The 12,739-nt window shown below is 46.2% G+C and overlaps 1 protein-coding gene across 5 annotated transcripts in view; it reads left to right on the plus strand.

Annotated features, from left to right (window-relative positions):
* The window catches only part of ANLN (anillin, actin binding protein), a 65,751-nt gene extending 54,270 nt beyond the window's left edge, over positions 1 to 11,481 (plus strand). For 2 of the 5 annotated variants that reach the window (XM_064169816.1, XM_064169818.1), the window contains 5 exons: positions 989 to 1,042; positions 2,986 to 3,072; positions 5,215 to 5,322; positions 8,939 to 9,111; positions 10,047 to 11,481. In XM_064169816.1, coding sequence (XP_064025886.1) covers positions 989 to 1,042; positions 2,986 to 3,072; positions 5,215 to 5,322; positions 8,939 to 9,111; positions 10,047 to 10,170 — 546 coding nt within the window. In that variant the 3' untranslated portion in view covers positions 10,171 to 11,481. Of the gene's footprint in view, positions 1 to 988; positions 1,043 to 2,985; positions 3,073 to 4,559; positions 5,185 to 5,214; positions 5,323 to 8,938; positions 9,112 to 10,046 lie in introns of those variants that run through there. The other 3 variants (XM_064169817.1, XM_064169820.1, XM_064169819.1) reach the window with 2 other exon arrangements.
* The last annotated feature ends 1,258 nt before the right edge of the window (positions 11,482 to 12,739 follow it).

The raw sequence follows: 12,739 nt of genomic DNA on the forward strand, positions 1-12,739 counted from the left end.
TCTCTAACCTTGGAATATCTCATGCTGAAACTGACTTCAATAGGTGTGTGTGCCAGCAGCTATCTTAAGCTACCACAAATGACTTCCAAAGTTACTACAGTTTATGGCAGTGCTCAGTTAAAGCTTTGGTTATCCAAACAGCAGCACAAGAATAGATTTTCCTCTTGGCTAATTAAGTCTTATGATGATGATAGTAGTGGCGCAATTAGAGCTTCTGCTGAGAAATGGGATTGCAAGAGTTGTGTGTTGTTGTGCAGAAGACTCAAACCAAAATACCACACTCATCCTAACTTCAAAAAAGGAAGTTTTGTTTCCTGTGGATAGAAGCAGACTCCAGCACTGAGCTGCCAGAGTTGATTTGCACTGCTTAGTACTGACTGTGTGAACCTCAGAAGTGCCAGCATCGCTTCTTAACAAGACCTCTGTGTAGAAATCTTAGTCTGTGTGTGGCTTGGTTACAGGAGCCCTCACTGCTGTCTGCAGCTACCTGAAAGGAGGTTGTAGCCAGGTGGGGTTGGGCTCTGCTGCCAGACAAGCAGCAACAGAAGAAGGGGACACAGTCTCAAGTTGTGGCAGGGAAGGTCTAGGCTGGATGTTAGGAGGAAGTTGTTGGCAGAGAGAGTGATTGGCATTGGAATGGGCTGCCCAGGGAGGTGGTGGAGTGGCTGTGGCTGGAGGTGTTGAAGCCAAGCCTGGCTGGGGCACTTAGTGCCATGGTCTGGTTGCTTGGCCAGGGCTGGGTGCTAGGTTGAGCTGGCTGAGCTTGGAGCTCTCTTCCAACCTGCTTGATTCTATGATTCAAACAGCTCCTTTTTAACTGCCTCTCTGCATTTCTAATACAGATCAAACTATTGACCACGGTGGGATTTTGCATTTTTATCCCTGCCTTCTTAAAGTCAAGCTAGAAAGGACCAAATAACTGTTTTCTCTTTTTTAGAATCTCTGCCTTGTCACTAATTGCATTGAGCATGTTTCTTTTTTCCCCTAGATAAATTTTGAAGGGGAGGAAAAAGAACTCTTGGGCTATATGTTCCAGGACAAGGTTGCTATGATCCTTTAGAGCTTCAAACAGGGAACTGCTTCCTCATGCATGTTGCTGATGTCTACCTGGCCTTTCTGCAGTATTTATTCTTTAATCCCCCTAAAAAAAGAATGCTTACAAAGATTTACTAACTAAACATGAGATGTTAGAAGCTTTTAAGACTTGCAGAATTCTACTCCCTGTCTTTAATAAGTAATAAGCTGCTAGAATTGAAGTTGTTTAGGGCCATGCAGGGTTTTTCCTGAAGGAACATGTCTCTTTTATTTTCCTTTTTCTTGATCCCTGGAGAAGAGATTTTTCTTACTTCAAATCAATTTGCCTCTTAAAGATTGATAGCCAGGAAATTGGGGCCAACTTCTTGAACTGCAGACAACACAGAATTGGATGCTCTGTTGATAGAAGAAAAGTAATAAGTGGCCTAAATCTAAACATTGATTGCCCCTGAAGAAAACTAAAATCACTCAGGAACTAAATACCTTGTTTTTGTTTTGTTAAGTCTCATCAAGACCTTTGTTCTTTAAGCAAAAACTGATCATGAAGAACTCAAGTTTTCAAAGTACTAACCATTAAAATGTTTAGTCTTAGCTTAGCAAGACCTTGGTTTCTTAGATCCATCAAGACCTTTGTCTTCTAAGGAAAGAAGTATCTTGAAGAGAGTCTCAAGTTGTGCCAGGGGAGGTCTAGGCTGGATGTTAGGAGGAAGTGACTGGCATTGGAATGGGCTGCCCAGGGAGGTGGTGGAGTCACTGTGCCTGGAGGTGTTGAAGCTAAGCCTGGATGAGGCACTTAGTGCCATGGTCTGGTTGGTTGGCCAGGGCTGGGTGCTAGGTTGGGCTGGCTGAGCTTGGAGCTCTCTTCCAACCTGGTTGATTCTATGATTCTGTCTCAGCTTCTTAAGGTAGATACCTGACTGACCACAGCAGAATGCGAGTCAGCCTAGTCATGAGCTTCAGTTTTCTCTTCCCCTTGCTGGATACTCAACCAATTGCTTTCTTTCCACCACCTCCCCTTGCCTGTGAAAGCGACTGTTGGATACAGTTTTGTAGTTAACTCCAATTCTAAATGTTTGCTGCTTAAAATAAACACAATAGTTCCACACTGATATTCCTTCCACACTGATCATCCTTTGCTTATTGACTTAGCAGTTTGTCTCTCTGCTTCCTTGTGGAAAAAGCAAAGGGATGTAATTTCTTACTGTAGTAGAAGCACCCAATGGTAATGGAGGTGCTGTGTGTGGAGGGACTGGAGCAGGTTTGTTGCATCCACTGCCTCTTTCCAATTCTTGAATACAAAATGACCATTGAACCAGTCCTCTGGTTCAGTAGTTAAGATGTTGGTTTGTGGGTTGTGGTGGGTTTTTTTCCCAGTGGTAGACAGTAGGTCTTGGAACCTCAATGTGTTAAAATGACTCAACAGGAGGCTTTGACACCTGGAGTGCCAGCTGAGAAGAGCTGCTTTCATAACTGTGCATACAAGAAACTAGGAGAAAAAGTAATTGGAGTAGGCTCTATTACATCCCTAGAAGGAGAACAAGTAACCTGATAGGCTTTAGTGCATCAGTATCTGCCAAAAGTGCTGATGGCATCCAAATCCCATTCTGCTTTAAGCCCACTCTTGGTACTTTCCAAACACCTTGATGTCAGAAAGTCTGCAGGATGTGGACTTGGTGCCTTGTGGTAGTGTTAACCATTCTTGGAGCAGCTATTTTTTTTCCTAGATAGAAGCCTGTTTGTGCATTTGTCCTAAGCAAGCCTTGAAAAGCTTCTAAATGAGCTTGAATCAAAAAGTGATTGATTACTGTCCTGCTTGAGACTGACCTTTCTGGCTGGCAACCCTACGAACCAGGCAGTGCTAACATCCTCGTGCCAGTGGCTTGCTTGAGCTGCTGAGAGTTGAGAGGTGTCACAATTAAATGACTAATTGTTTTATTCTCTTTCTTGCAGGTTCCCTTTTTGTCCCCTCTGGAAGGTCATATATATCTCAAGTTAAAATGTCAAGTCGACTCCTCTGTGGAGGAGAAAGGATTCTTGGTAAGGCACTCAGATTCCTTCCTTGGAAACTGTTAAATGTAGTCACTTCTTTCTGTTCATCTCTGTAGTGGTTGTGAAGCATAAAACTGGCTTGGGTTTGATTGATTTTAATTGAGTTGTTTTTCCTCTCTGAACCAGATCTGAAATGCCTGCACTGAAAACTACCTTTTAGGAGTTTGTTTTGCTTCTAAGCACTATTCACTTGTTACTGTGAACTTCAGAGCTAATGTCTGCCAGGAATTTTTACAGCACACCTTGCATCTTTTTGCTTAGTAAAATCAAATCCTCCCTAGCAAAAGATTCTCCCCTCACCTCCCACTGTGTTCACAGACTCGGACCTACAAGGGAAGAAATGTTTTTCTGGGAGTAATACTGGGCAGTTCTCTAAAACCAGGCTTATAACATGCAGCTGAACCTTGGGCTGGTCTTAGATGGAGCTGCTGAGAATATGTCCAGCAGATGTCAGTAAATGTGCTCCAGAAACACTGCAGCAAAACATGAACACTTGCTGCTGTTTTGGTGTTTTCAGAAATCAGAATTTCTTCAGACCTTTCAAGCACTTCTTACTGTCTGCTTCCCTTTTACTTAGTTGAACAGGTTTCCTTAGCTGCAGGCATTTCAGGTTCTTATGGCATTTGCTATCCCATGTTTTTCTGTGCTAAGGAAGTCCTCCTTTATTTCCATTATACATTATAAGTGCAAAGTCCTGCACTTGGGAAGGAATAATAAACTGCACCAGTACAGGTGAGGAGGTGATGTGTTAGGGAGCAGCCCTGTGGAGAAGGACCTGGGAGTGTTGATGGACACAAAGTCCTGCATAGGAAAGCAAATGAGGTCCTGGGGCGGGCATTGGCAAGAGTGTGTCCAGCAGATCAAGGGAGGTTCTCCTCCCCCTCTACTCTGCCCTAGTGAGCCACCACCTGGAATATTGCATCCAGTTCTGGACTCCCCAGTTCAAGAGGGACAGGGATCTACAGGAGAGAGTCCAAGGGAGGGCTGCAAGGATGCTGAAGGGACTGCAGCACTGCCTGATGAGGAAAGGCTGAGAGCCCTGGGGATGCTTAGTCTGCAGAGGAGAAGGCTGAGAGAGGATCTGAGCAATGTCTATCAATAGCTGAGGGCTGGGGGCAGGAAGGAAGGGACAGGGACAGCCTCTGCTCATTGTGCCCTGGCATAGGACAAGGGGCAAGGGATGGCAACTACAGCTCAGGAAGTTCCACCTCAGCATGAGGAAGAGCTTGTTGACTGTAAGGGTACCAGAGCCTTGGCACAGGCTGCCCATAGAGGTTGTGGAGTCTCCTCCTCTGGAATCTTTCCAGATGTATCTGGATGTGTTCCTGTGTGACCTGTGCTAGATTCTCTGGCCCTGCTCTGTCAGGGGATTGGACTGGAAGCTCTCCAGAGGTCCCTTCCAACCCCTGACATTCTGTGATCCTGTGATTATGTAAAATTTGAAAAGCAGTGTATATGCATATTAATTTTTTCAGGGTTTGGATGCTTTCTGAAGCACTAAAAGTAACAATCTGAACTGCCAAGAGTTAAAAACACCTGCACACAGAAATTAACTGGAAGCTTCTGTCTGAATTCACGAAGCATTAGGACTAGAAGTCAACTTCTAAACTTCCCACTTCAGTACAGAGTAAATGAGGCTTGAAATTGACATAATCCTGCATCCAGCAAAAGAACTGCCAACAAAAACCATTTAAAAATCAATTCCTGCTTTCTTTTAAGCTGACTGGACTCTGGAGTGTAGCCGGTAGAACAGGCAAACCTTTTGCACTCCTAGTTTGCAAGTCAGAGATGCTTTAAATTCTAACCATAATAAATTAGGTTCTACTGATGCATGTGGTGTGAAGCATTCATCAGGAACTGCTCTAAGTAACCCTTCTTTTTAAGCTAGTGGGAATGGCTTGCAGTTTGGGATAGCTGCAAGCTTGAGGAGGATAACTGAGCCCTTCTCCTGAGCTACTTAGGATATAAAGGTACTGTGCTGGTAGAAGTCTCTCCTAGGAGAGAGTTTTCCTTCTCTTGAGTTTACTTCTCTGAAAGGTTGTATTTGCAGAGTTATTCTGGTAGAAAACTAGAGCAGAGGCCAAGCTCAAAGTGTCATGCTGCCCCTCTTTTCTTTGCTTCTGTTTTCAGACTATGTTTGAAGATGTCAGTGGATTTGGAGCGTGGCACAGGCGCTGGTGTGTGCTGTCTGGAAATTGTGTCTCTTACTGGACGTACCCAGATGATGAGAGACGAAAGGTAAAGCTCTGCTCTCAGGTTCTGTGCCACCCTACATAGCTGAGTGTTGCTGAGGCAATGTTCTAGGGAGTAGCCCCATGGAGAAGGACCTGGGAGTGCTGGTGGGCAAGTTCTCCATGCGACAGCAATGTGCCTTGCTGGCCAAGAATGGGGTCCTGCGGGGGCCATTAAGAAGAGAGTGTCCAGCAGGTCAAAGGAGGTTCTCCTCCCTCCTCTACTCTGCACTAGTTAGACCCCACCTGGAATACTGCATCCAGTTCTGGGCTACTCAGTTCAAGAGGGACAGGGCTCTGCTGGAGAAAGTTCCAGGTTACAAAGATGATGGAGCACTACCAGATGAGGAAAGGCTGAGAGCCCTGGGGATGCTTAGTCTGCAGAGGAGAAGACTGAGAGGGGATCTGAGCAATGTCAGTCAGTAGCTGAGGGCAGGGGGTCAGGGGAGGGACAGGGACAGCCTCTGCTCATTGTGCCCTGGCATAGGACAAGGGCCAAGGGATAGAAACTGTGGCTCAGGAAGTTCCACCTCAACATGAGGACGAACTTCTTGACTGTAAGGGTCCCAGAGCCCTGGCACAGGCTGCCCAGAGAGGTTGTGGAGTCTTCTCTGGAGCCTTTCCAGCCCTGTCTGGACATGTTCCTGTGTAGCCTGAGCTGGATTCTCTGGTCCTGCTCTGGCAGGGAGGTTGGACTAAAAGCTCTCCTGAGGTGCCTTCCAACCCCTAACATCCTGTGATCCTTTTTAGTGATGGTAACATGGTTTAAAACAGCTGAGCATATTGAAAGCAGGAACTTTAGCTCAACATTTCCTTGAGAAATGGAGAGGACTCTCCTTACTTTAGTCAAATTGATAGGACCAAACTTAGGAGCAGCACTTCACCTAGTGAGAAAGGGGAAAATCAGAGGAAGATCCATATTTAATGTCCCCTTTAGTTTCCAGGCTTTCCATTATGCTCATCAGATGACTAATCTGATCAGAGTTGTACAGCTTAATAAACAGACTCTATCTCAACTTCTAGATAACTAATAACTCTAACACTTGGTGAAGAATTAGTGGCACATCCCTGTGCATTGCAGCAGCACACCTGGAACTGTAGGCTTCTCTTATTTGCAGTCACTGGTTTCTTGTAGCTCCACATGGCAGCTGAAACTGATGCTCTTGAAATGTTTCTCATAGAAACCTAACTTCTGGCCTGGCTACTGAGACAGACTGGAGGTTCATCTGCCACTGAGGTGAACCTCCTTGTCTCTTCAGGCTGTTCCTGCAGTGGCTACTGAACTATTTCCAGGTCCTTTTGAAGGCTGCTTTCAAGAGGGCTCTTCTGACTCAGTGAAGCAATTTACCATTAAACACTTGCTTGTTTGTTGGCAGAACACTTTCTTTCCCAAACTCTGTGACAAACTCTAGTCTTTTTGGGTCTTCTATGCTTATCCAGATGCCTGAGTTGAGTTTCTTCCCTGCTAGCAGTGGAAGACCATATGCTGATGGATGACTTTGCCAAAATATATCAATGTACTTTCTTTCTCTGCCAGGAGAGAGGGGAGGAAAAAAAAATCTCTGCCTACTGTACTAGAAGATAGGCACAAAAAAAATAAGCAAGAAGAAGGTTCCTGTTCTGCTTTTTATCTGCAAGAAAAAAGCTTTGGCTTGTTTTCCAGGTTCAGTTCTTCAAAATCTGGAGTTGATTCACTATCACTCTGAGAAAGGGTCAGCTGCATTCCTTTGATTCACAGCTTGCAGCAGATTGGAAAGGACCTTCAAAGGTCATCTCCAGCCCCCCCTGCAGTGAGCAGAGAGACCTCCAACTAGATCAGGCTGCTCAGGGCCAACATCAAGTATTGATCTGCTGCCATCTATAGCAACTTATTAAATGCCTCCCCTTGATCCTGTGCTATCATGCAGAGAAAGAGGGTGCTCAGAAACATCAGTGTAGGGCAACAGCTGCTTCAAGTTGTAGACTGGGTGTGGGGTTTTAATTTTCCATGGCTGCACACACATCTCCAACATGCAGTGTGGTTTTTAATGTTCTTTGAACTGGAGCTCTCCTTCTTTGTCCCTGTAACTTAGCTTTTTTTTTAGCCATGTGGAACAGTCAACGTGCCAAGTAAATAGCAAACACTTCTCCAAGCTAAGAGCAGCTTGTGATGGTTCCCTGCTGAGGCATTACATAGGTGTGAAGAAATCAGAGCCAAGGTCAGTCACTAACATTAGGCAAGTTGAGCTGCTTCTGTCTACACTCAGCAGACAGAAGTGCCTAGAAATTGGAGATGCTCTCTGGAGGGTTTTAGATGTTGGCTGTAGAGGGAGCCAAAGCAGCTGTGCTGGTTGCATATCTGAAGTCAAATCCACCTGTTTACAGGCTTAGACTTTGTTTTCTGCAGGCTTTGACAGTGTTTATCAATTTCCATTTTATGATGAAGTTGTTTTGAAGTTCAGAGCTCAACAAAAAGCTTTAACTCTCAGTTTCAAGACAACTTCTTTATTCATGACAAAGCAACCCAACTAAAGCTTTGTTGGGTTGTTATGAATAGGAATTTGTCTTGAATTTGCAAGTTAAAGCTTTTGGTTGTTTGATTTGCAAGGTGAGAAAAAGGGGATAGCCCTTTCTGGAGCCAAAGCCTGGGATTTGTTAGCTGTGTTGTGCATGGCTGAGCAGGGCACATTTCATCATCTGGGCAAAAAGGAACTTCATGAGGTTCAGCAAGAAGTGCAGAGTCCTGCACTTGGGAAGGAATAATAAACTGCACCAGTACAGGTGAGGAGGTGATCTGTTAGGGAGCAGTCCTGTGGAGAAGGACCTGGGAGTGTTGGTGGACACAAAGTTCTGCATGGGACAGCAACATGCCCTGGTGGGCAGGAAAGCAAATGGGGTCCTGGGGGGGCATTGGCAAGAGTGTGACCACCAGATCAAGGGAGGGTCTCCTCCCCCTCTACTCTGCCCTAGTGAGTCACCAACTGGAATATTGCATCCAGTTCTGGACTCCCCAGTTCAAGAGGGACAGGGATCTACAGGAGAGAGTCCAAGGATGCTGTAGGGACTGCAGCACTGCCTGATGAGGAGAGGCTGAGAGCCCTGGGGCTGCTTAGCCTGCAGAGGAGAAGGCTGAGAGGAGATCTCAGCAATGTCTATCAATAGCTGAGGGCTGGGAGGCATGAAGGAAGGGACAGGGACAGCCTCTGCTCATTGTGCTCTGGTGTAGGACAAGGGGCAAGGGATGGCAACTGCAGCACAGGAAGTGCCACCTCAGCATGAGGAAGAACTTGTTGACTGTAAGTGTCCCAGAGCCCTGGCACAGGCTGCCCAGAGAGGTTGTGGAGACTCCTTCTGTGGAACCTTTCCATCCCTATCTGGATGTGTTCCTGTGTGACCCGTGCTAGAGTCTCTGGTCCTGCTCTGTCAGGGGGGTTGGACTGGAAGCTCTCCAGAGGTCCCTAATCTCCTGTGAGCCTGTGACTATTTTGCTTCAGCTGTGTCTCTTAACTGTACAAAGCAGCATCACTTCAGGGTAACTGATTTGAGCAGGGGGGCCACTTGATAAGGCAATGCTCACCAAAGCCTGCCTTGGCCAGAACTGCTCTTGGCTGCAGCATTCCTGACTGCTCTGTCTGCCCTTCCAGCATCCTTTGGGCCGTATCAACCTGGCCAACTGCACCAATCACCAGATCGAGCCTGCCAACAGGGAGTTCTGTGCCCGCCCCAACACCTTCGAGCTGATAACCGTGAGGCCTCAGAGGGAGGACGACAGGGAGACCCTTGTCAGCCAATGCAGAGACACTCTCTGTGTCACAAAGTGAGTGGGTGAAGCTGTGGAGGCTGGGGGGGAAGGTTATGGGATGTCTGGGGAGGGGTGTTTTGCTTCCCCGGTAGTTTCAGTAACAGAGGACCTTTGTGACTTCAATGTGCCAATGCAACTGATAGAAATGCTAAGTCTTTGGGATGATGCTTGAGCTGTTTGGTTCACTTTTAGTTCTCTTTTGTCTTGTTGTCCCACTTCAGCCTGGAGAAGAGAAGGCTACAAAGAGACCTTGTAGTAGCCTTCCAGTATCTGAAGAGGGCTGGGCCATGATCTAGTTGGTTAGACAGGCCTAGGTGCTAGGTTGGACTGGAAGAACTTGGAAGTCTCTTCTAACCTGGTTGAATCTATGATTCTATTTACAAGGACTTGTAACGACAGGATGAGGAGGAATGGGTTTAAACTGGAAGAGGAGAGATTTAAACTGGATGTTAGGAAAGAATTCCTTGCAGTGAGAGTGGTGAGACACTGGCACAGGTTGCCCAGGGAGGTTGTGGATGACAGAAGCACAGAAGGTGATTTTTGATCACAACCTCCCTGGAGATGTTCAAGGCCAGGATGGACGAGGCCTTGAGTGACTTGTTCTAGTGAGAGAGGGATTGGAACTATATAATCCTTGAGGTCCCTTCCAACCTAAACCATTCTGTGATTCAGCCTTCTGAGGGCAAAGGACCTGAATCTTTCCAGAAATGGAAACACTTGGGCCCTTGGTAGCAGGATCATGGAATATTTGGCTTCATTTTTCCCACTGCTATTTGGGCTTCTGTTGCTGCTGAGCCTGACATGGAATCCTTGAATCGGACAGGGTTGGAAGGGAGCACAAGGATCATCTACTTCCAACCCCCCTGCTATGGGCAGGGATACCTTACCCTAGAGAACAGCTAAGTAGAGGCAGAGAGCTGCATTTAATCCTGGCTGCTTTTGCTTTTCAGGAACTGGCTGTCTGCTGACACTAAAGAGGAACGCAACCTATGGATGCAAAAGCTCAACCAGGTCCTCGTGGACCTTCGGATGTGGCAGCCTGATGCTTGCTACAAACCTATTGGAAAGCCTTAAACTCAGGAAGGCAGACACAAAGCAAATCTGTATGCAGAAACCTGCTTGAACTGCACACACACACACAAAAAGAAGGAAAAGAACCTCAGTGAGAAGTCCTTTTGGTCACTTATGCTTTAAATTTGGGAGAGTATTTAACAGTATAGAGGATTATTTTATGCAGTGGTTTTTTTCCTTTCACTTCAAGAATTTTAAACCTCTTTTTTGCCTTCCTAGCTTTTAAGTAAGGTAGGAAGCAATTAACTCTTTCTAAACGTGCTAAATATTTATGTTAACTCCTTTTGGGTTTGATTTATTTTTTGGAAGTCCTCCTTTAGCTAAGTACAGTTCTTGTTGGACAACTAAATTATTACAGGAAAATCACACTTCCAGGGCAGGAAGAGGAGGCAGAATGGGAAGAAAAGAGCAAAGCTTTCTAGAGAGCTCAGCTGCCTGACAGAAACAAGAGCTCATAGGCACAAGATTTGCTGTTGGAGGCTTTTGTAATGATCAGGCATAGAAGCTACTGATGGAAGCTACTCTGCAGCATGCAGGGTAGGTGTTTTCTTGCTTGCACAGTGTCCTCATGGTCAGAACAAAGGGACATGCACAACATTTTAGTGTTCCTTTTGTTACTTCTGGTAGAAACTGGTATGGAGAAGTGCCTGGCACATGGACTGTGAGAAATTATGTATGGAGGATGTTGCACCTGGGAGAGGAAAGGTCTGGAATAGTTTTAGGACTCCTCTATTTAAAAGGGCAACAAAACAGAAAGGAAACTTCAGTTTTAGAGTTGTATGTGTCAGTATTTCCTGGGACTTGTGGGTTGTACAAGGCAGAATTCTCCATTTGGGAATCAGGACTAGGTTAATAAGTGAAGTGTTTTGGTTTGGCCTTTTATAAGACACTACAAAGCTGCTCTGTGCCAGCGAATTCTCTGCTGGCTGGAAGTCTGGGCCTTGCTCCTCCTCAGACACATCCAATGCAGCTAAACCCCAGGAATTCAGTCCTGTTGCTAAAATGACAAAACCTGTCAGCTCAGACTTGCAGGTTCCAAAGCTTCTTTTTCCTCCTGCTGTCTCTTTCCCTCACTGCTGCACTGGCAATAGTGGAATGCTTCAACTTGCTGTTATCCATTCACACTCGGAACACTAAATTCTGTTCAGCTTTTGTGCTGCTTTTAATCCTGCCACTTTTTTGTACTTCCTTGGAACTCTAGTCTTCTTTTTTTATCCTTTGCCTTCAAATATTTCCAAGCTATGTATTGAGATTTTATTTTATTCATTTAAAAGTAAAGAATAAAAACACTTTATGGAGGGGAAACAAAAAAAAGCTATGAAAGCAGAATGTCATCTATGCATCTGAGGTTCTGGGTGCAAGGCTGAAAAGCTGAACTCCATACAGTGTTTTGAGAAAGGATTCTATTCAGAATGTCTACCCCAGAATACTACTTTGACTGGGGAAGATCAGGAGTAGCTAGCACCAGATTTTCAGGAAGGCTGCACAGAGACTTTTCCTGTGTCTAGCGACAGGACAAGGGGGAATGGTTTGAAGCTGAGAGGGAGTAGATTTAGACTGGATCTTAGGAAGTTCTTCAATAGTAGGGTGGTGAGACGATGGAATAGGCTGCCCAGGGAAGTTGTGGCTACCTCCTCCCTATGGGTTGGGACTAGGTTGAATGAGGCCTTGAGCAGCTGAGTCTAGCTGAAAGGTGACCCTGCCTGTGGTGGGGAGGTTGGAGCAGATGATCTTTGAGGTCCCTTCCAGCCTGAGCCATTCTGCGATGCTAGTGGGAGGCCAGGTTGTCTATGGGCAGGTCTTATGAGCTCCTTGGAACATAAATGAAGGGAGAAGGTGCTACAGACCAGCAGCTGATCACCAGGAGGAGGTAAGAATTCTTTTCTCTTGTGGTAAAGACAAGGCAGCAGAGCAGTGATACAACAGAGACAGTGGACGAGTAAACTCTCAAGCTCTGCGATTTCCACTCTAGCTTCCAAGTGGCTGTTGACACAAATCATTAAGTGTAAGATCACAGGATGTTAGGGATTGGAAAGGCCCTCTGGAGATCAGAGAGCCCAATCCCCCTGCCAGAGCAGGCCTGTCATCTAGTGCAGATCACACAGGGCTGCATCCAGATGGATCTGGCAAGTCTCCAGAGATGGAGACTCCACAACCTCTCTGAGGACCCTGTGCCAGTGCTCTGTGATCCTTACAATGATGGAATGAAGTTGTGCTAGGGGAGGTCTAGGCTGGATGTGAGGAGGAAGTTGTTGGCAGAGAGAGTGATTGGCATTGGAATGGGCTGCCCAGGGAGGTGGTGGAGTGGCTGTGGCTGGAGGTGTTGAAGCCAAGCCTGGATGGGGCACTTAGTGCCATGGTCTGGTTGACTGGCCAGGGCTGGGTGCTGTGTTGGGCTGGCTGAGCTTGGAGGTCTCTTCCAACCTGGTTGACTCTATTCTAGGCACCAACTGTGGGTGCTGCTGACTCTACTGCAGCCAGCAGAAGGGTGTGGTGCCAGTGCAGCACCCAGCCTGCATTTCTAGCACTACTGACTTGCTGCTGTGTGCTGCTCCTACATTCCTCTGCTCTT

This window comes from Pogoniulus pusillus, chromosome 32, assembly GCF_015220805.1.
Source record: "Pogoniulus pusillus isolate bPogPus1 chromosome 32, bPogPus1.pri, whole genome shotgun sequence".
Taxonomy (NCBI): domain Eukaryota; kingdom Metazoa; phylum Chordata; class Aves; order Piciformes; family Lybiidae; genus Pogoniulus; species Pogoniulus pusillus.